General features: G+C 39.8%; 2 protein-coding genes across 3 annotated transcripts in view; one reads left to right on the top strand and one right to left on the bottom strand.

Moving 5' to 3' along the window:
• ly75 (lymphocyte antigen 75) overlaps nucleotides 1-9,550 on the top strand; it is a 29,076-nt gene extending 19,526 nt beyond the window's left edge. The window contains exons 25-35 of the mRNA XM_042410083.1: nucleotides 313-530; nucleotides 619-781; nucleotides 1,406-1,570; nucleotides 1,689-1,811; nucleotides 2,561-2,746; nucleotides 2,844-3,067; nucleotides 3,266-3,473; nucleotides 3,617-3,778; nucleotides 3,903-4,019; nucleotides 5,496-5,669; nucleotides 7,804-9,550. Coding sequence (XP_042266017.1) covers nucleotides 313-530; nucleotides 619-781; nucleotides 1,406-1,570; nucleotides 1,689-1,811; nucleotides 2,561-2,746; nucleotides 2,844-3,067; nucleotides 3,266-3,473; nucleotides 3,617-3,778; nucleotides 3,903-4,019; nucleotides 5,496-5,669; nucleotides 7,804-7,979 — 1,916 coding nt within the window. The 3' untranslated portion in view covers nucleotides 7,980-9,550. The remainder of the gene's footprint in view (nucleotides 1-312; nucleotides 531-618; nucleotides 782-1,405; nucleotides 1,571-1,688; nucleotides 1,812-2,560; nucleotides 2,747-2,843; nucleotides 3,068-3,265; nucleotides 3,474-3,616; nucleotides 3,779-3,902; nucleotides 4,020-5,495; nucleotides 5,670-7,803) is intronic.
• A 930-nt stretch (nucleotides 9,551-10,480) lies between these two features.
• marchf7 (membrane-associated ring finger (C3HC4) 7) lies at nucleotides 10,481-20,857 on the bottom strand. 2 transcript variants are annotated; one of them, XM_042416887.1, is made up of 11 exons: nucleotides 20,634-20,857; nucleotides 18,252-18,437; nucleotides 16,031-16,177; nucleotides 15,697-15,868; nucleotides 15,099-15,287; nucleotides 13,797-14,991; nucleotides 12,943-13,112; nucleotides 12,730-12,833; nucleotides 12,002-12,106; nucleotides 11,326-11,374; nucleotides 10,481-11,177 (listed from the first exon to the last, which is right to left on the bottom strand). In XM_042416887.1, the coding sequence occupies exons 2-11, from the start codon at nucleotides 18,435-18,437 to the stop codon at nucleotides 11,086-11,088; spliced, it is 2,409 nt and encodes an 802-aa protein (XP_042272821.1). In that variant the 5' UTR covers nucleotides 20,634-20,857; the 3' UTR covers nucleotides 10,481-11,085. The 2 variants fall into 2 exon arrangements, with proteins under 2 accessions (XP_042272821.1, XP_042272830.1); XM_042416896.1 differs by lacking the exon at nucleotides 20,634-20,857 and adding an exon at nucleotides 20,315-20,479.
• Between the last annotated feature and the right edge of the window lie 2,878 nt (nucleotides 20,858-23,735).

Raw genomic sequence — 23,735 nt, 5'->3', positions numbered from 1 at the left:
AATATGACAAAAAGTGTATTAAACAATCTTTCTCCAGAATCACTGACTCTACCTTTAACATGGCTTTATTACTCAGATTTTGCTGCAAAACTCACTTAATTAAGTTTCTTAATCTGGCATGCTAAAGTTCCTCTTCAAGTTAAACTTTTTATGAAGCATACAAAAGGCAGTAAACAATGCGTGGCTTAAACGTCAACCTCCTTTGGGGTGCCCTGTCAGCCAAGGGGTCAAGGCACTGCAGCAACATAGACAGGTCTCTGGTACGGCTTACATGACAAGATATTCTTTAAATATATAACTGACTCATTTCAGATAAAGTAGAGGCGCCACAAATCCACGAAGAGACTTCCACCGTCAATAACGACACCATCATTCTCGTCAAAAACCTCACCTGGTTCGAGGCTTTAGAGCAGTGCCGAAGTAAAGGCATGGACCTGGCGAGTGTGGCCGACGCACTCCTGCAATCCACCCTCAGCGTGCACGTGAGCCGTGCAAACACATCCATGTGGATTGGCCTCTTTAGCGAAGACGTAAGTGTATCAAAGGAGGGCTGTCTTTATTTTTTCAATCCACTATTTCTATCATTTTACACAAGATGTTTTCTTTGTTTGTGTTCAGGATGGGATCCACTACCGCTGGACTGACCACAGTCACACCGTATTCAGTCGCTGGTCTTCTGATGTCACCACTGGCCGCTGTGTTTACCTCGACACTGACGGCTTCTGGAAAGCCACCGAGTGTGAGCAGGTGCTGGGAGGCGCTATCTGCCGCAAACCACAGAGTGAGTAGGGATATGGGATATAGATCAGTAGAAATCACTGTTGTATTTCCTCATATAAATAGACTTAGTTCCTGCTGGTGTATATCACATGTATTGTAGACGGGAAAAATCGAAAAGAACTTCATAAATTCTCTCAGGAGTGCTGGCAAATTTTCTCTTTTTCAGCACGATGGTGAACTCATTGAGTCAGAGAAAGGCTTATACTGTAGTTATGTCAGTTCTGGATCACAATATTTAGAGCACAATGCTGAAATATTGTACTGTTTTTAAATTTACAACCCTGCTGACAAGTCTCCTGTAGTAAGAGGATGTGGAGGTGCTTGTAGAGGAAAATTCCAATCTTGGGAAGAACTATTCGTTAACTTTTCTGTTCTTTCATTCTTTTAAACAATTTCATACTTTTAATTAATTATAATTTAATTTGTTTACCTTGGTTGTAAAGTAAATGGTAAATGGACCGCACATATAGCGCTTTTCTAGTTTTATCGACCACTCAAAGCTTCCTTCCTCTTTTCCTACAGCTTTTTTTGCTTAAGTCTTGCAGTTTCCCTTCTTGCAAATACACTAAACATTTTGACACTGTCATATAAATAAAAAATAAAAATCTAAACTTTTGCATTACAGAAGAGATCATCACCACACCAGAGGATGTTGCAGTGAAATGCCCCCATAAGATTAATGGTCCCAACTGGATCCCCTTCAAGAAGAACTGCTACTCCTTCCAGCTAGTCGCCTCCAGATGGGAACAGTTTGACAAAAAACAGATTAATAAAACCTGCAAAGACCTCCGTAAGAATTTCGAGTTCAGGGACATCTTTTTATGTCCCCGATGTTTACTTCTGAAACTTTCTGTATCAGATTGATGTTTAGCCAAACGCTTGATAGAAATGATGCATTTGTGTTTCAGACAAAGATGCAGACATCCTAACTATCAGGAACGCAGAGGAGAACGAATTTATCAAGGACCAACTCGTACCGTTTCAACACTTGGTCCAGTTCGTATGGCTGGGGATGGTCAAAGATAACAACAGTTAGTGTTTTACTACTTTGACTACAAATATCTAATTGTTTTGTATTTTTAGTAGATTCGTCAGGCAATTTATAGCAAATACATTTACCCAAAAGACCAACATATGAGGTGATTCTTTGGCTATTTTTGTCCCCTGGAGTATGGCCTTATTTCTGACTTTGTTTGCTGGGAAATACAGACATATATACGTATCTGTGGTCATTGCATGTATGTACATCTGTGGACACCTAGATCAATTTCTTTTCATTTGTAATTCAAAATCCATTATGCCTGTCATGCAATAGAGGTGTCACAAGCCCATATTTTTCTCCTGATACAGATCCTAAACCCAGGGTATTGGCTGATTGGCTGAACTAATTCCAGAAATCTCTTTTCTTTTTTACGTTACTACAGAGTTCTTGCATGCCAGAAAGTCTTACAGACAGGTTTTTTAATGAATTATGAAATCACACTCACTGTCAATCACTTATACTCACTTTATTTCTGATGTTTCTGCCCTCAGACCTTCATCAGGAACAAATTATTAAGGCCTACATGAACAAAGAGCTCACTGACTTTAATTTGCATGGATGCAAGGAGATCAGTTGGTTGATCACAGGCTATATTTACATATACAGTATATGGTATCAGTGGTGTTTGCTACCTGCTGAAGGTCTGAGGACTGAAATTTTGTAAATGAAGTGAGTACAAGTGATCGGCAGTATTTATATCATTATACCAGTGTTAATAGTGATTTTGTTCTTCTGTAGGTAACCAGATGAGGTGGCACGATGACACAAATGTCCAATACTCCAACTGGAGAAGCGGCAGACCAGATGTAAACGGGTCCTTCTTGGCTGGTCTCACTATTCAAGGCAACTGGCTTCTCGTCACAAACAAAATGTTATTCCCAGAGTTCAAACAAAGGGCAATTGTGACCTGCAAAATAGACAAAGGTTGGTGTATCACACTCGAATCTTAATTCATATTCCTATGACACCTGTATTATAATTATTGAAAATATTTAATGCTTTTGAATCCTCCTCTCCAAAGAATCAAAACAGGAGTACAAGAAGTCACTCAGGGATTTTCAACATTTGGAAAGCTTAACCTATGTGGTTGTGACCCAAAAGTTGAGTTGGTACCAGGCTCTGGAACAGTGTGCTCAGCGTGGAGGCCACCTGGCAAGTGTCCATGACGCCAAGCACAGTTCACATTTGCAGCTCATCGCCAAAACAGATGGTTTCCCGCTCTGGATTGGCCTGTCGAACCAGGATGTAAGATTTTTTCTTAATCAAAACCTGACTGAAAACATTTTAAAATTAATTACAGTTGTTAAGCATATGAGATAGTGACTGCATCCCAAGTTTATCTCACTTTTTTTTTTGCAGACCCATGGAGTAGTGCTGGTTGCCTGATAATTATTGATTCGCTCATAATTTCACTTCTCTCTCTCTCTCTCTCTCTCCGTGCAGGTTAGCGACTCACACTATGAGTGGTCTGATGGAACGAGATTTGACTACAAAGCCAACATCACTGACTCACAGGAGGAATACAGCTCAGATGATCAAGAGGCTGTCTGTGTTTTTGTAACCCCCGCTGGAGCCTGGGTGCGGACCAGCTGCCATACTTTGGTAGATGGAGCCATCTGCTACACCACCACCAAAACCACCAGTTCACAGAGTAAGACACCGTTGTGTTTTATGTATAGAACCACACAGGCCATTTTTGTTCTTCTTTAATCATGTAGGAGGAACATGGTTAAAATCTGCCCATACTGAGAAAATATTCAGCTACCGTCTGGTCTCTGTGTTGTTATGAATCAGGAGCCAAACTTCGAGCAGCCCCAGAGGCCAATCACTGCCCTCAGAGCAATGGTACATCCAAGTGGGTGCAGCATCAGGATCACTGTTATGCCTTCGACATGAGCTTCTACAACTACAGCGTCTACAGCATGAAGCAGGCCAGAGACATCTGTCAAAGCATGGGTGAGTTTACCTGTGTGTGTGTGTGTGTGTGTGTGTGTGTGTGTGTGTAGGAAACAACAGATTAGTATTTATTAGTATTTATCTGAAGCAATTTGAGTCCAAGTTTTTTTTCTTCCGCTGACAGGTGCTCAACTGCTGACGATAAAAACCAAAGAGGAGAACGATTTTGTAACGAAGTACATATATGACGACCCTCTCATCACCAGTCGAGTATGGCTTAGCATGGACTTCGATACTCCAGGTAAACGGCAGAATTTCAAACAGAAGCTAGACAGTAAAATACTGTTGAGGATTCAGATAGTTAATAATAATCAGATACAGATAATAATTGATAACCGATGTGTAGTTTTTCACTATAGTTATTATGATTACATTCATACATATAATTGAAGAAGTTACATTTTTAGATAAAAAAATCAGCATTTTGTGTTTTTCAAATGATCATAATTGACAGATAGCAGTCTTACTTTTTACCTCATGTGGAAAAACTGGTACATAATCTCAAGATAAAAATTGATCTCTTATATCTTGGAATAAAGCATGTTTGTCTCATGAGGACAGGAAAAACCATTGTACAGTAGAACACCATGTCTGTGCTTCACTGTAAAGATATCCTTTACTGCCATGCTGCTCATTCCACCTTAAAACGACTTGATGCAGGTTACCAGTGTGCCCTCTGTTTCCTTAAAGGAGATAAATATCATACCCATCATTGTCTGCCTCAGTATATCACATAGACCAGACCAGAACCTGGGACTATCAATAACTCTTGATACCTCTCAACTAATACTGAACTCGGGAAGACTTCCTTCCAATACTGCACTTACTTCTTTAGCTGTACTCAGGTCTCTCTTAATCTCAATGAGATTACCTGATCAAATAAAGGTTATAAAATCAAGATTTTATCAAGTAACAGGTGACTGAAACAAACAAATTCTTCACCAACTGAGCAGGATCTTCTGAGGAATGTTCTCAGTCAATGTTTATGATTATGTTATCTTCTTAATTTGAGTCAGATAAACTCAATACCATATTTCCTCAAATAAAATTCGGTAGTCAGTTAAAAACTGGGTCACCGATAATGGCCAGGGGTGTGGTTGACATGAACAAACAAGGGTGGATAAACTCCTGGTGCCTGTTGTGTAATGTGCATGCCAGCTAAGCATAATGTACATATCCACCACTTTAATTTAATAAATTCAACAATATAATCATGCTCTTTTCAATACTTTGTTTTTCTGGATTACTCATCGAAAGTATTATTATCCTATTTCATTCACTGTGGGTGTATGTGTGATAATGTCTCAGCCAACTGTAGTTTGTAGTAACGTACAAGTGCCACAAGAAGACAGTAACTAAATTTGAAGTGTTGAGTCTATATTAAAAGCATAATGCAATAACAAAAAATTAACAGAGCAAATGGAAGCAGATCAGTAAACAAGGAGGCTTTGTACTAAAATATGAGCAAAGATACTCATCAAACAGAGGGAATTAGAAATAAAGGCCTCTCTCTAATATAAGTCTGCCTCCAATAAAGCCTGGTACTCTCTGCAGTTGAGGTAAATAAAGGCCCCTGCCTCTATTAGAGGAAATACGGTATATCCTAGAAATCATACAGAAGCACATTATTGGTGGCATTTGTGTTTAGAGTCCCTCTCCCTCTGCCCCGCTCTCTCCTCGAACACTCCACTCAGAGTCTCCTTGTTCTTCCTCTCAGGTAAGCCTGAAGTCTGGCAAGATGGCTCAGATGTGTCTTACTCTAACTGGAAGCCTGAGGCTGCGTTTACTGGGAAGCACCGCTGTGCTGTCATGACGTCAGAAGACACAGGAAAGTGGACTTATGTAAGCTGTGACGCAAGCCGCAGTCGTGTCATCTGCAAAACTCAAGCAAGTGAGTATTGTCTTGGCAATTCAGCGCTTGCACTTGACTTCAATGAGGAAAGAAACAACTCTCAGTACAGTATTGTCACACCCTCATTAATGCTCAGAGTATGGCTCACTCACACTCGATATAGACAGATCTGACAGATAGTAGATACTGCAGTAGATACTACTTCTTTATCTCTTTCACACCAACCTCTAGGAGTTGTTGTGACTAATCTATGTGTGGTTATATCCAAACAGACATGGCGGGATATGCTTCAGCATGAACAGATGTTCTTTGTTTCTCTTTCACAGTGGAACATACTGTGCAGTCGCACAAACATGGTTTCTATTACTGTCACTGGGCATTTTTAACCTTTCAGAAGTTCAGACAAGCATTTATCCATATTCATTCAATAATTTCCCTCAGGTTTCCCCCCTTTTGATCATTCTTTATTAAATCAAGTCAGAAATGATTGTAGGCTGCGTCAAGAAATCATGTTAAAGCAAGTAAAACACACGTCAGTTGATGTCACGTGTGCTGCGGTGAAATCGACGGCTTGCACATACAAGCGGAATGATTAGGTCAAATCACCCAAAAGATACACAATACAAATATCACAACAAAATAAAAATGACTGTCGCCAGATGTCAGATGTCTTCGTAACCTCTTCACTTAAGGGTGTCTGGTTCGTTGCAAAGCACTGAGGGGCTCGTCGATCCATCTTCTGAGGTCAGAGGCCACCAGTGCTTAACTTTCTGTTGGGAGACTTATTATTTCTCCTGTTAAGCTGCGTAGCAACCATTGGTTCCCTTTAGGTTTTTAAACCTCAGTGGGAACAGACCACATTTCTTCCTAGGTTATAAGTGGGTGTCTGTTGCACCTTATCAGCTACTTCTCTTCCTGGTCTGGTCTGGGCGAAGTTGGTCTCTCACCCTGTCCTTCCTTCAGCAGTGGCACCTGCCTGCAGTGGCTGGTGTGAATCCAGCTGCTTTGTCTCTTTACCTTGATGGCTGCAGGAGTGGTCAGCAGAATCTGATGTGGTCCTGTCCACCTGGGTTTCCTCCAGTGTTTCCTCTTCACGTCCTTTAACACAAGCCAGTCTCCTGGTTGGAGATTGTGTAGAGGTCCCTCAGTTGGTTGCAGGATCGCTGCTTTCACCTGTGTGTGGATAGAGCTCAACATTTTGTTTAGTTGCACACAGTAATTAAGCATTAAATCTTCCATTGACTCAAATGATAAATACATTTGAGTGACTCAAATACATGGGGAGTTCTGTCCTTTTATTTAATGTTTTGTTTTTACAGTATGCAGGTTCATGTGAGCACAAACTGTTCTGCAGCTTGGGCTGACAGATGGTTTGGTAAATACGCAGCTTCAAGTTATGTCATGGTTACATACAATTGCGTAGCCAACTTCATTTTTACCAGTGTCAACATCCTTTCTAACAGAGCCATCAACATACCAAACCACAGTCAGAGTTAGGCAGAGGTATGTTCGCAAGATCATCCAGTGGGCTGCAAGCCTGTGTTACAACAGACAGTCATGAGGATATCCCATCATCCTCCACTGGCAGGAGTGTTGCCAGATTTAACACTGTGCAGCAGTTGACCTCCACATTACACAGTGATAACAGAATATTGTTATACCTCAACCATCTCGCAGATGGCCTGGACATGAGGTTTTCTGTTCTAACAAAAGGGAGGTCATTGCACGGGGAACTGACAGGGTGTAACTCTGATAACCCATGATGTCAGGCGATGCAAGCAACACGTTTCCTGCTGCAACCACAGCTCTCAGAACCCATCAGTACTGTATCCTCATTTAATTTTAGATGCTGTATCTTTCAAACCGTAGACTATAATCCTCAAAGGCAGTCTCTTGTCGCCACGGGAGTTGTTTACGAACCTTCCTCAGGGTAGGTAGACTTTCTGGGTCTTAGGCGACTTGTAGTCCAATCACCAGCTGCGTGTAGGAACCCAAATCAATCAGTCAAAAAAGGCTCCACCTTTTCAACAGTCATAAGTACATACAGTTGAACGCAGATCACATATTCTTACACACAGAGGGGTGTTAACTCAGATGGAAGCTGTAGGAAGTCAAATCTGTGATGACGTCCCGTTTCTCCCGGTAATCGACTAACTGAACTTTTGCTCCTCAGAGTCCGCAGGCTCTCCCGTGGCACTGGGTCTCTTCATCATCATCATCATAGCCCTCCTTTTAGCCATCGCCTTCGTCATCTACAAGAAGAAAAGAGCCCACTTCTCTTCCACCGTCCGCTACAAGAGGACCTTCGATGAATCGGACACCACCAGTATTATAACAGAAGCTGACTGAGCTCGCTATAAGTCATCAGCCTCAGGGAGTATTGATGTGCCTGCCTCGTGTGCATTTTAGTACTTAGAGCAAGAGCGGATGAAGCCTTCCCTTTTTTCAAAATTATTTATTACGTTCAAACTCGCAGACGTTCAAGAATGATATGTAAAACTGTAAATATTGTTAGAGAAATGTGTTCATCCGCCAATTCAGTGTCTTAATTTGGATTTTAGATTATGTTTATTTACCCCTGTGTTATACCTAATGTAAATGCTCGGGCTGATTCACTCTGATTGATGTTAGTTGGGTTTAAGAATTTGTTTGTTTTTTTAGATTATAAAAAGATTTTGAGTTGATTTTTAAAGAAGTATGCAACCCACCAAACTCTTGTCTTACACTCCCATTCAGCCTTAACAGGTTAAATAGCACTGACGAGTGTACGAGTGACTCAAACTATCAAAGACAACATGCGCCGTTGTTGTTTTATACTTTATATGCCGTTACTTAATCTAATTCAGTTTTATTTTTCGACTTCAGAAGGTTTGATTTCCACCTGGTGAACATTAATCAGCACATGAGGAAACTTTCAAATGGTCAGTCCACCTGTAAAATACAACAAAACCTATTTTTCTTTGACTGAGTGTTATATATCCAGATAGTTTTTCACAAATTTTGCGTAGACTGTGAACAAATTAAGAATTAGCCTCTGTCAAAGTGCACCTCATAACTGTGTGCACACAAAAGGAAGATAACTGATGTCTGTGGATACATTCAGGATACTTTTGAGACTTTTGACTGTGACGCTGAGCTACAGCCAACATATTTAAACTTCAGCAAATCACATTAAAACTATCTGGATTGAGACTTTGCACTCTGGTCAAGAAAACGCATTTGTATATTTTTAATGGACTTGGACTTTAAATAAGTAGTGGAATTTGTCATAGATGAAATTCTCATTGACTGTGCCTTTTTATCTTTATTACGTCAGAAGAAATGGGAGTTTTCAAGCCACTGGATGGGGGTATTGGTGTTTACTGATTGAGTCAACATATGAATGACCTATTGATGGATCATCAGTATGTACATATATATGAGAAGAGTAAAGAAAAGTAAGAGTATGATTTCTGGTCCTGCTGATTAGTTTTAAAAGTGTAGGACACTGCTGTCTTAGCCTCAAGATGAATCAGACACATTTGTGTAATTTGTTTATGTAAATCTGATTTTCCTATGCACTTAACTACTGAGCAAGAAAGCACTTTAATACGTCTCGGAGCGACTGTTCCTGTTATGTTTAAGCACAATGAGGTTTCATATTGCACTGGTGTTTGCTGTAAAAGCTTTGTAAATATGTGACGTTTGTTTTATAACAGAGAATGAACCAAAGAGTCTGTTGAATGTCGAAAGCCTGAGCTTTCTTTTCAGTTTTTCGGAAAGGCCCGAGTATGGCTTGTTAACCCACTTATATCAAGTTGCAAACCAAATGTTAGTGTGTTTTTTTTTTGTTTTTTTTATTAACTTTCAAACTACTCCTAAATAGATCTATCAGGTCAAATCAGGTACAGTATCACTCCAATAAAATGTTCTCTCTTCAAGTACTTGACTGTTGTTTTTTTTGCTTTTATGTGAAATTTGAAGGTGCAGAGAAACAGGAAACTGTTAGAGAGGTTATGACATGCAAGCTCTGTGGTCGGAATCCAGCCATCAACATTGTGGCTATGTAGATGTGTCTCAACCTTTGGGCTACCAAGGTTGCCCCATTTGACTGTTTGAATTTTGTTTTTGTAATTTACTTTGACTTACATGTAAATTACAGTGAAAAGTACAGATTATAATGACTATTCTATTTTCTTTAGATCTAATTAGTCAGGCTTACTAAGCCAACAAGGACCATAGAGACTTAGGACCATCAGCTGTGTGTAGAAAGTCTATTTGAGAGGTATTTGAAAGGGGAAGTCCACACTAAAAACAGAATGTACACTGCACTACAGCAAATATTTAACAGCAGAGCTTTTATCTACAATTAGTCTACTTAAAGCTGGAAATTGGCATCAAAGTTGGTACTGTTGGTCCACTGACACTGTATGTGACAATCCATGAGCTCATGCTTTGAGATAAACATCTAAAGAATTTTAACAGTAGGGGTTTCCAGTTGTCACTATCGCTGTCCCCCAGTCAAATCACTAGTTGCTGTCATAGTTTGTTAGTTTTCCCATAATTCATTTTAACGTGTTCACTAGATTGTACCATGTTAGCAAGTTTTCCATTTTAGATTGAAATATCTTTTTCAGTCTGTAGGATACTGCTGTAAAATTACTGAACACATTTTGAGGTGTTCCCTTAACGGCGGTGAAAGCACCGGTGGAGCAAACACTCAACCATCTGACATCAGCGAGTCCGGTCAGAAAGTCAGGAAACATCTGTTAGAAACACACAAACAAAAAGCCCCTCCCTCCAAACTAAAGTATATCCTGCCTGCAACATTGATAGATAACTAGTAAATGAAATTAGACCGACACAAAAAGTCATTTTGCATTCAATCTTTATTCCCAAAATTAAAAGCATTAAACTAGATTTGTACATACAGAACGCATTTCAAACTGCAACACTGAAACAAAGATGAAGAAAATTTGTCAAAGTTCTCATTTTCTTTAAACATATTCTGAGGAGGAAAAGTCAGAGGAAAACAGACGACAAAGGGAATAAATTGCCACTTATATTTTCTCCCCAAAACATCCATCTTTCCATCACAACTTGTCACTGTTGTTCCTCTATTCCGTTTCACCTTCTGCCTTATCATTTAAACATTAAAGCACTTGTGGTATAACGGTTGACTTGCATTTTTATTTAATTATAACTGAATAAAGTGCACTCTCATAGAAACAGAAATACAGTGGTGTCAACCAAAATATTTTATGCACTCATTCAGTTCAAGTTTGCATATCTGCAAAAGCCACCTGCAACAAAGGCGAGACATGTTCTGCGCACCTGGCGTTTTCCACTGCCGCTGCATTTCAGATGAACATGACGATGTCAAAGCATGTGCGAAAACTGGCTGAGCTACCATATGGCATGGTGTAGCCCTGCAACCTCCCGATTCCTCTGACCCACTTATTACCCTCATATGCAATTAGTACTCCTCTTCAAGATCGTCGTCCAGGTCAGAAAACTCAATAGACGGTCTGCTGTCATGTGCCTCCTCATCGCTTTCCCCATGAGGAACTGCAATTAAGAGACAGGAAGTCAAATTCTGTAGCCAAATAATGTTAAAAATGGAAAAAAGATGAAAGCTTTTCTTGCAGCGAATCAGGGCTGCCCTTCAAAAAACAAACAAACAAACAAAGCATAGGAGAGAAGGACTGCAACGTACTTTCGAGATTGTCCATGTGTTCATGAAGAATTCGCACCAGGTTGAATAACTGAGTGTGAGAGGGAAGAATAGTTTCTTTTTAAGATTTAAAATTTACATTTCAACATTTACAACCAACACAATCAGGAGTAAAGTAAAACACTTTTTATGAAATTGGGTAAATTAATATTCACTTAAGTGGCCATGGTTAATAAAGTAAAAAAAAATTAAATAAGGACACCAATACTGTACACTATAATGTAATCTAACACCAGCTCTGTTATCAAGACCACCTTTGACAAATATGCATTGATAATGACAATACAAATTGATTTTACAGCCATTGTTGAGAAAGATTAATGTAATATGATCAACTATAGTTTTTGTCTTTGTGCGTGTGTGTGTGTTTGTGTGTGTGAGGAGGGGGGATGTCCAGATATTCCTCTCATGTTGTGGAGACTCATCTCCCTTATGGGAACAAAAAGCAAGTCCCTTTAATGAAATGCATTCATTTTAAGGTGAAGACTTGGTTTAAAGTTCAGTTTAGTTAATGGTTATGTTAAGGTCAGGATAAATCTCCAGGAAATTAATGTAAATCAATGTAATGTCCTCTGAAGTGATGGAAACACGAGTGTGTGTATGTATGTGTGTATGTATGTGTGTGTGTGTGTGTGTGTGTGTGTGTGTGTGTCCTCACCCCAGCTGCATCAACTGCCCCCAGGACATCAGAGAACCTCTGCTCACAGAAATGCAACAGCACAACCAGATAGAGGCCGCTGCTGATGAACTCATCATATTCTGACTGTAAAGTGAGAAGAGACTTTTCAGCACACTGACCAGCTCATGCAGTATAGATGACACAAAACAATCCAACATAAAGCACCGTAGTAAAGTGTTGGTCCAACAAAAGCCTCCAGAGCGGCCTCGATGTTTCTTGACCTACATTCTACTGTACAAGTCTGTAACCCTGTTGTGATGATGGTGATAGAGAGCAATATCTAACACATCAGTGTTCATTTAGGTAGAGATCTAGTGACAGCAAAGGCCACAGCGTATTATTCACATTTTCATTCCTATTAAATTACTCTGTGGCCCCTTGTGCTTGTGCTTTGTTATGTTTCTCCACTTATTTATTCCTCTTTTCCCTGTAATTTGTCACCGTAATTGTCTGTAAATAAGTCACTGTAACCTGGTACTATGACATGCCTTTAATCTATTAAATTCATTAAACTCCTCTCCAGGGTATAATGTTTTATTCAAACATTTGATGAAATGGTGTCTAGATTCTTTATATATAGTCCATTAATTAGTCATTTGATTTAAAAATCACCATGAACAAAATAAAATCAGTCGCAGCGCTCAGTGTTGCCTCTAATTAGGTGTGTTAGGTAGAGGATTTCAGGAAATTGTGAAAGAGTGACTCACCTGTACGTGTGTCCTGTATAACTCCTGAATGTCAAAGTTATCTATGTTCAAGCGCAGCTTCTCCTTGCAGAGTTCACAAGTTGTGATGGCCTCCAGGTTTGTGCCTGAAAGGAAAAAAAAAGCATGAGGAGAAAAAAAACAAAAAACACATTGACCTTCCTGACAAGACATGCTTTTGGTGAAAGCCACAGCCAAATCAGGGTGTGTACATACCAGAGCCAATTTTAGAGCAAAGCCATCTCTTAATGCACTCCTGGTGGACGTACTGCAGACTGCCTGTACAGCGGCACGGCTGAATCAGGGGGTTGGATGCTGATTCCTCCCCCATCTGACAGATTCTGCACAAATCTCCTTCTTCTTCATCAGAATCTTCCAGCAACAGTCTACAAGAGGGGTGAAAGTTCAATCTTGCTGTGATTTTGATACTGTAACTATTTTATATCTCCTGTTGCATATATGAAAACTTACTTTCTTAAAAACAAGTACAGTTTTTATAAGTAAAATACTGAACATTTTTGCCAGGTTTCTTTCTAAGACGGAAAAGAAAATAAGATCAATATAATCTCTGTGTGTTCAGTACTAATATACCGAAGGTCTTGGAGGTGTTTATCTGTTCGAGAGGGTTAGTTATTATCTGAAACTGAAGAGGTCAATTCATAGCAACTATATATTAACTAACTTACCACCACAAGTCCAGTGCAAGTAGATTGCATTACATTTGCCAGAAATGTAAGCAGGTGAGCTGCTTACATTGTAAGATAATATCTGACAGATTATTGATACTTGTCAAGAGAAAGTTAATAAAGCCCCTAAACACTGATGATTCACCCACACAGGTATTTTCACTTGTTTTGACTGAGATGACATCCTCTCAGGACTGTATGGGTGTGTACATGTGTGACCATTTCTTGAATATTTGTTAGTTTTGTGGTATCTGCCAGACAACTTACACCTTTATCATTTTGACTGGCAAATGAACTGCCAAAATGCCTTTAATATTTAGCAGTTTTCAAAAAGGACAAGAAGTAATAAATATCTATTTTGTGTGGAAGACAAAAATCCATTACCTCTCCTTAATCTTGCGAAGCTTCTCTTGATCCCTACTGGAGACGGGTTTATCCTTCTGCCCATCCCGATGACCCTCCGCTCCACCCAATGGACCCATAGAAACTGAAATGTTTTCAAATACGCCGACTCTGCGGCGTGGCGAAAATTCAACCGAGGCTTCTTCCAGTTCAGGTAATGAGTCATCCTCGAGTCTGCAGGGACGACCTGCACCAAAGGCCTCTAAACCAACTGCTCCTTCTTCTTCTTCTTCTTCTTCCTCTTCTTCCTCCTCCTCCTCCTCCTCGTCATCATCTTCCTGTGATTCTTTATGCTCAAGGTTATCCCACCTTCTCAGTAAGTGCTGTGGACGGCTGTAGCCTTCTTCCAAGCCTGCAGCTGAGTGTGCGCTCTCGTCCCTGGCATGTCTTCTGAGGCGAGCAAGGAGGGGAGGGCAGCGGCCCCGGAGGGAGGAAGAAAGCCAGGAAGAGCTGCTGCTACCACTTCCTCCACTACTGGTGTTAGTATTACTGCTTATGCCAGGCTCCCTCTGCGATGCCATTCTGGCACGGGCCAGGCTACCACGATAGCCATCATTGTTGTTTTCCTGTATAGGGGCGAGGTCCGCTCTGCGATGCCTGAGGCTAGATGAGGTTGCCTCTGAGCCTCCAGTGTCTGGCTCGACACTAGACATCCTGGCTCCTTCGTCACTGTCAACAGACTCTCCACCGGTTGATGGAGTGTCATCATCAAGGGAGCGAACGCTTGAAGATCCACTAGAAGAATCTTGGCTGGAGCGCCGTGAAAAGAGACGGGACAAAAGGCGTCGGGTGGAACGACGGCCCTCTGGTTCTCCAGCTTCAGGGGTCGGCCTCGGAGGGAGTGTGGCTTCTGGTCTGGCTGCGGGAGTGGTGTACCAGGGGGTGTGGGAGGAGTAAGAGGAGGAAGTGTTTGAGGTGCGTTCATGGTTTCTTGTTTGTTCCTGAGATGAGTGGAGGCTGGATGGGCTGTTCAAGAAACGGGTTGTGGTTCTGGTGCTGAAGTCACGTGTCAGAGGAGAAGACCGGTAGGAGGTGGAGGATGAGAGGTGGCGACTTAGGGAGTTTTCTCTAGCGGAGGAGGAGGAAGAGGAGGAGGAGGAGGAGGAGGAGGGTGAGTAGGCAGTCTCTTTAGGCCGAGCTCCCTGTGCATATGTGGACGTGACCCGGTCTGTCTGATCTGAAATCATGGAAGAGAAGAACAGTTTGCATAAAACTGATCTATGTGAAGCAATATATTTAAACGAGTTGTGTACAGTGTGTGTTTACATCACAAAATGTGCCTACACAATGAGGAAGTCAATCCAGGAGTCCTGATCCTTCTTTCTCCCAAACCTGAGAGACTCGTGGGCTCGTTCTTTGTCTCTAGCTCTCTCCTGGAGGACAGTGGCTTTGAGGAGGAAGATGATGACCGTGAGAGTAAACGGCACGAGCTCCACGATGAATCAAATGTGTCACTTTGTTTTTCATCTGTGCCTGTTAAGAGGAGATGGTAGACATTTCCAAATATTCCCAACACTGGTAGAGAAAATTTGTTTTTTCCCCTTTTACTACCATCACTATATTCTAATGGGTCAAGACATATATGTTAGGTACTTAACCTGCCACAAGTTCAAGCACGTTTAACATCTGGAGTAAAATGAACACAAATTAAGCAACACCTTGCTACCCAGCATAGTAAAGACATTTATTATGGTGACATCAGTGCTCCAAAAGCTGCCAAATCTCATATCAATCTGACTGTTGGTTTAAGCTTTTCTTTTACTTCCTTTAACTGTTTCTTTATGGGTTTTTTAAGTTTACGATAATACTAATATATTTTTACTGCAGTGTATTTTGGGCAACATGAAACAGAAGGTTTTTTTTGGTGACTGGCGTTATGTACCTCTGCCACTGCTGAGCCCATTACTGGAATAGGTGGATCCTGTAACTGAGTTGCCGGCCGTTCTTGAGTACAGTCCTCTGTTTGTGTATGACAGTTTGGCCCTTTTAGATTCGCCGTCATCAGTGGCGCTCAACAGACCTGTGCGCATCCCAAACCTGCCCTCAGAATCAGTCTGAGAAAATGAAGGCAGACATTAAAAAAATGTATATATATTTCAATGACATCAGTCAGAAATAGTCCTCTAACCTTTATCCTATAATGTATGTTAGAAAATACATTTGACCAGGCTGTGTTTTGTCTGCTATTAACATGTGACACAGAGCAGCTTCAGTACCAGTTTGCTCCTGCTGCTGAGGGAGGATTCAGCCCACGGGCGGTCATAAGATCTGGTGGAGGATGTCAGAGAGGAGGGCAACCTCCAGCTGCTGGAGCGACTGTCAGAGCTGCTGTAGTCTCTAGACGAGCTCAGGAGACGAGAATTCTTCAAAAAAAAGGAGCACAGGGCTTTAGTTAGTACTCAACCGTGGAAAAACTTTTACCCCAGACAGTTTTTAAAAAGGCAAAATACAAACACTTGTTTACTTTGACCATCTTTTAGTAAACTATAAGGTATCCTGTAGAGCTTGACCACAGGGGTCGCTATGGAGAAATGTTTTTATGGGTGGGAACCCATTTTGTTTGTATAGTATCTACAGTAGAGATGAAAAAAATTAGTAGATTAGTCAATCAACAGAAAATTAAACATGAACTACTTTGGTAATCAACTGTTTCAGTTATTTTTCAAGCAAAATGTTTCCTGGTTCCTGTTTCTCAAACAGGATGATTTGATGCTTTGCTTTCACATAAAATAGTGAACTGAATATCTTTTGTGTTGTGGACCATTGGTTACATAAAACAAGCACTTCAAATATTATAATGGGCATTTTTCAAACTTTTGATTGAAAAAAAAACAACAACAACAACTATTGAAACATATGACAGAAATAATCAATAGCAAGCCCTCATCTCTTGCTTTATATAATGTGTTTATTTTAGGAGAAAACTCCACAGGCTACCTTTACTGGTCTGTAACTGTAGAATGACAGTAGTAGTAGCTTCTGTAGTTTCTGCACACACCAATTTATTTGTTTTTCTAAACAGCGGAACAGAAACTGATACCACTTTGAGATTATATCTTAAATTAGTACTCGTCTTAGTAATTTTTTACTACATAAAAATAATGCATGATTGGTGGTTTGTTGTGCTTGCACATAGCCTGGAGTCTTCTAGAAAGAAGAGGAACAACCAAACAGGCCCCCAGACCAACAGTAATACTCATAGACTGAATATAAAGATGGATGACATGTCTCCACTTCCTATCGCTATGCAAAGGAAAGCCAAAATATCGCGTTTATGGGAACTGCCATCTTGCTTGTGTGACGTCATTTGCAACAAGAGTCTGCGCAGTAGAGTTGGGAGGGCGAGATGATGGCCCGCGGGCCACACTGCCTTAATTTGAAGGACAACCTGAACCCAGGCGCCTCAACTGAGTTAAACCAGCCAAAACCAGTCGGTAGCTAGCAGCTACAGCTGGTAGTGAATCACAAATGAAAATGTACATGAGCGTCTTCCATGAGAAACTGCTGCAGTCACTTGGCTCGTGTGCTGCATCTGGTTTGAGGGCAGCTGTCAATCATGATGTCATACCCCCTTTTTATAACATCAAATAAATAATTCATTAAAAACAAACTCATGAGCACGTGAACATACATCACTGAGATAAGAACTACCTAAAATGACAGAAATCATCTTTGAGAAAAATTTATTTGACATGTACTCTGAATTTTTTTTTTCAGTTTGGCCCATGTCCCAGCTGCTGACATAGAAGGGGCGGGGTTTATGACCTATACTGCAACCAGCCACCAGGGGGCGATTGAGATATTCTGGCTTCACTTTGGGGAGCTGTCATGTCATCCATCTTTATATACAGTCTATGGTAACACTATCTTTTGAGACAGGCCTTGACGAGCAGCAGGACTGAAATACACCGGATGTGTGCCAAGGAATCCAGGCTGACCTATAAAAAGACCTCCAGAGTGCACCACTGATACACGTAGTTAGCTACTGCACCTGAGGGAGCCTGTGAGAAAAGAGCTTACTTGAAAGCCCTTTCCCTGGCATACTCTAGAAAGGCAGATGGCTAAAGACTCAAGGGGAATAAAAACACAGAGACATATTGGATAACATGGATTCCAGCCTAATAAATGTAGTTGCTGATGTCGCTCTTGTTGGGTTTGACTTGGAAAAATTGGCTATTTTATTTAACATAAACCAACATTATTCCAGTTGATAGTCACCCTAAACAAAAAAAAAAATCCAAAAATGTAAAATTAATCTAATGTGAAACTGTAAGCACCCTTTTTGATACGGTAAACAAAGGGAGTGGTAGATGCACTTTGGATTATACACACTGTAAGCAAATTCACAGAGGAGGTTGTGCTCTAAGTATAAAGCAGAAATGCATATCCTTTAGCCATGTCTGTGCTATAAGCCTGCAGGCTGTGCAGTCAGCCTACCTGTTGGTCCAGGTCTGTTTTGAAAGCTGATGATGCCCTCGGGAAGCGGTCATTGCTCAACACCGGCTCCCTACTGTACAACCTACTGCTGGAGGCCAGTGACGAGGAGGAGACTGTTGGACTGGGTGTGTAGGACGACCTCGAGCTGGACAGACAAAAGGGAAGTCTGCGAGACCTGGAGTCCATCTGTTGTGATATGAACGCGAGATATTCAAAAAATATTATTGCACCACCGTTATCAGCATGCTCATAAATGCATCTTGTAGTCCCCACCCAGTGACGAGGCAGGGCATGAAGTTTACACCTTGCAGTACAGATTTTGCAACCTCTCAGTCTGTTAAGCAACAAGGCCTGGCAGGGTGGTGTGGTAGCACGTCAGATTTGCTGATGGAGCACACGTGACAGTGTGTCTGTAAACACTAAAACTTGCCACCACGCTGCTTTCTGGACTTGGTATCAAAGTCGTAGTGCCTATCTTTGGGATCATGAACTCAGTCACATGAATATGACACTTCTGAGGAGCAAACAGCAGCACTCTGAGCTTCTTAGCAAGCAAGGTGCTCCACAACAGTTACAGTTAGTTAAAAGCTACACTTAGATGATTCATAATTATGATACATATTTATAAATCCAACACAAAGTGCAGAGTCAAGTCCTTCCCCCCCCCCCCCCCCCCCCCCCCCCCCCGTTTTTTCCAAGTAAGTTTAAGTGCTAATTGATGTATCAGCTGCAAGTTGAGTGTTTTTGAAATGAGGATGGTATGATTTACTCCCTGGTTGTGATATGGATCCATGGCCATTAGCTCAAGCTACAGCACCAGTGGTCAAAGATAGCTCTGCAAGCTAGCAGCCTGTCAGACTGGAATGAACAGCAGTAAATAAGGCCAGATAACAAAAGCTTTTAAACCCACAACACATCACGCCAACCTTTTAGCCATCAACCATGAAAACACAAATGCTTCAATTTTGGACAACAAAATGGCTCAGTGAAACAGACATTCAAGTATCAAATACAGTACAGATGTTCAACAACATGGCTGAAAATGTTTTAGTGAGGTGTTGCTGTTGTTAAAACAATAATATAATTTGCTGTTGTGGGTGTCATGTCTCCTGGGATATGCACTCAGCAGCCAGATAATACAGTTTAATAATCACCCTGCAACAAAGCATTATCTTCACGGAAGTTATACTGTTCAAAGTCTGCGCCACAGACTAGCTTTTGTCTCTAAAATGATCATTGAGTTGATTCAACACATGAAAGCAGGATTTATTACTGAGCCCAGTGTTTATTAGACTGCAATATTGTTATCTGGGTGTACCTAAAAATCTGGTTGCCGTGACCTCAGTACCTGTAACATGCCTGAGCAAATGACATTTCCACTGCTAGTGTCTGTCAGGGAGTTTGGGATTATGACAGGCCCCAAAGGCTGCATCTGAAGCAGCTTAAAATATCAGACAGTGAATCTGGCTGAAAGTAAATAAAAGAACTTGAGCTTTTAAAAAAATTAACCCTATGGGCTAAAGGTCTGACATCATTTACTATTTGCTTATGTATTTAAGGGGAGAGAAAGGGAACAGCATAAAAATACCTGACTACCTGGAACTACCTGACTACCCTGAACTTAAATGTTATTAGCAAGTAGTATTTATTGCAGCGCTTTTTGATTAACAGACTGCAATACTGTTAGCTGTGTGTAGCTAGACCACAGTACCTGTAAGCTAACAGTCTGAGCAAATGTCCATGCATCAATATCACAAAGTTACACTTCTGTTTCCGATTTAAGACAATATTAGCATATCTGCGTCGATTGTTAATTTATAAACTATATCATCTTCACCAAATATTGCAACCAACGTTAACTTGGATACCATAACGTTGTATAACGTTTAAAATGGTAAGAATTAACATTAACCTTAGCGTTATTTCCGTTAATGGGTCCTACTCGAAGGTAGCATTAAAGCTGACAGTTGATTTGACACAGATATGCGACTGAGTTGCACATTTTACGAGAAACAACGTTATGTTAACTAAAAAAAAATAACTACGCTAGCTTTTTAGCTTACAAGGATGACACGCCGTTTTGCGTGTTCAAAATTAGCAAGCTAGCTGTCGTTAAATGTTAGCTTCCTCACTAGCTAGCGGTTGTTGTTGAGATATGGTAGCAGAGTCGTTGTTTTCCGACGATTCGGCAAAAAGCTGTTTGCTACAGCGACTGGCTGTTTAGCTCATAGCTGGTTAGCTTGCTATCTGTACGCTGACGTTGGTTTTTACGGTAAACAGTGGCGTTAAACGTTAGCTGATGACCGTTTGAGACACTGCCAGCTGAAAATAAACAGAATTATTAACACAAGGTCACTGTCAGTATGTTTAAAGGCTACTCACCGTTGATTTCACTCTTGTGTGCTAAACAGGAACGGTGGTTTCTGTGTTGTTGACTGCTGTTGACACAGAAGGTCAGGTGATTTACAATGACCCAGTGGGAGGGGTTTAAAAACGCTTCTTTCAGGTGCTTCTACATCCATGGGCACGTGCGTCATCCACGTTTTTTTACCCCTGTCACACGGTCCTCGAGAAGAAAATATACTTTTATCAGATCTCACACTATCTCACACTAACTTTGATGCTTCCAGAAAATAACAAATTTAGTCAAGCAGTGCCACCTTGTGGCTTAGAAAACAAACTCGGCAACACTTTTCTATGACGCCCATGTCTATAATGCACTATAAACACACTGAGAATGCGTTATAATAGCACTTTATAGCACTGTATAACTGTAGTTATAAGTACTCATAAATATTCATAATGCTTTATAACAATAATCATAACACATAAAGAATTTTATAATGACCTATAAGGTCAATTATCATAATACATAATTGCTGGTCACTCACTGACATTGCTTTTTTTTGCAAGGATCATAATGTACTATAATTCGCATAGTTGTAATACATTATAATCATTTTATAATGCATTATAATCACTTATCACTTAAGTTTTTCTTTAAGGAGTCACTTTTGTTGACCAAACGTTTACATAAAAGTAAAATATACAGCTACAGGTAAGGTAGAAATTGTTTCAGTTATTATCTATAATTTGAGTCAATTGAGTCTTCAGAGTGAGTTATTTGGGGAAACTTTACATTAGTGAAATGTAAATGTCCATCATTCAGTTGTTCATCAACAAAAAGTTGTGTCAAATTGGAGTCTGTCTGTTATGACCTGTCAAACAAATAAATTAATTTTTCACAATGTTTTGAGTTGTTCTTGCATAGATTTAAATAAAAAAATTTCACTTTACTTAAAGTAAACAATTACCACTTATAGTGACTTATAACCAGCTTATAATGTATTATATCTGCATATACTTGGATATTTCCATTTTAAACTACTTTATACTTCACTACATTATCAGGGAGCAATGTTGTACTTTTTAGACCACTACATTAATCTATTTGACAGCTTTACTTTGTATGAACAGATAAATATTTCTCATACAAGAAAAGGAGAAAAAAGGGAGAAAAAATACATTTATTAAATTAAATTAAAAGAGAAGGAAATGTAAGAGGCAAGACATTAAGACAATTTGCAGTAAGATTCACTTTAAAAATATATTTAAGGGTCCCATCCAGACATTAAGACATACAAACATACTCTAGTTGGAACAATAATGTGTGTCTGATATACACTACACTACTACACACACTAAAATCCTTAAAATGGTATCTCCCCACCGTCTCCCTCATTAAAAATGCCAGAATCTATGAATATGTAAATATATTGCATTTCAGAAGTTTAACTGCTGAACACAAGATGTCTCCTACTTCACTGTAAAGTCCATTCTCAGTGTTTGTGCTCTGGAGGCTTCAAGTTTTCACATCACACTTGTGCACATTGAATATTGGACCAGTATTGGCTTCAAAACTAGCTGCGATGTCACAAATCATGCTCGTTGACCTGCCCCTTTTAAATTGGCTTTTCAGTGAGCTCAGAGAAACTTTCTACTTTCAGCAGATAAATGTGAAAACATCCTTCTAGTGTCAAACTCTGCACATACATCATTCTACACAGTGAAGCTCAAATGTCCGACTGTAGGAACAAGAAGAAAAACACATTTTTGAGTGGAGGGAGATTTTCAATGAGTAGCTGTTAGTGATTCGCTCCACTTCAATTACATACAACATTAAAATTCTGCTGACACATGAATGCATTAGTAACAATTATCCAGTAATATAATATAACACTGTGTCAGGAGTAATTCTGCAGAACATTTTGCTACAAGCATTTCTTTACTTCTTTGCTTAACTACTGTAATATTTTGAATGCAGGGCTTTTACTTGTAATAATAGGGTGTTTTTACTGTTATTTAAGTAAACAGTCTTAATACTTGTTGCAAGACTGTGAAATTTGTGTTATATGAGGTCAAAGTTGCCAGTCTGATAATAGTGTGAGAGAAGTGAGATTTCTCAAAAAATTGTCAGCTATTCATATGATGGTTGAAGCTTTCTTTGCTGTCTATATTTTCAAAACAATATTTCACCAACTAAACAAAGACGCAGCTACACGCGACATTCATCTGTCACTGAAAAAATCTCAACCAGTTGCTATGTGAAGTCTCTGTGCTCTGACACAGACATATACATGAATTTTCAACCATTAGAAGAGAAAGTCCAGTGTTTCTGACTTGCTTCAAACAAATAAAACATAACTATTGAAGAGGCAAAAGTTTGGGTGATTTGCACAATCTGTGGAATGAGGAATATGAAAAGAAAGAAGCCAGCAGAAAGCATTATGGTGCGACAAGCATAAAAATAATTTCCTTCTGTCGGCTGTCACGGCAGATAAGGCATATTAACAGTAGTAGAGGTGCCAGTGTATACCTTGTGCCATGGATTTGAAGTTGTTTCCACTGCTAGTTTTTATCAGGTAGATTGGGATTATGACATCAGACAGTGAATCTGGATGGACGTAAATGCAATTATTTGAGGTTAAAAAATAATCCATACTTTTTTATTAATCCTATGAACTTAATGTCTCGATATTTTCTTATTAACTTCCTGAAATCGGATTGAGTCAGATTTTTTATTTGCAATTAAATATTACAGATAGTGGTGAAAAGTAAGTGAGTACATTTATAGTACTGAAATTAAGTACAGTTTTGAGGTATCGAGTATTTAAACTTTATGTTACACTGTACTTCTACTTCACAATGTTTCAAAGGGAAATATTATACTTTTTATTCTACTACATTATTTGACAGCTGTATGTGTTGTGCTGTGCAGATTAAGATTTTATGTTTCTTTTTATGTACGAACCACAATAGTCTTCTACATGTTACATTAAAGTACCCACTTGTATGAAAATATTTAAATCAGATCAGGCACAACATGCATCAGTAATAATAATCCAGTAATATTAGTATTACTGTATTAGTAATCAGTATAGTAATCAGTATAATTATTAGTAATGAGAACCTTTACTTTTGATA

The sequence above is a fragment of the Thunnus maccoyii genome, chromosome 1 (genome assembly GCF_910596095.1).
Source record: "Thunnus maccoyii chromosome 1, fThuMac1.1, whole genome shotgun sequence".
Lineage (NCBI taxonomy): Eukaryota > Metazoa > Chordata > Actinopteri > Scombriformes > Scombridae > Thunnus > Thunnus maccoyii.
The sequence above is the reverse complement of the archived record's forward strand: the minus strand, read 5'-3'. Positions and strand labels throughout refer to the sequence as shown.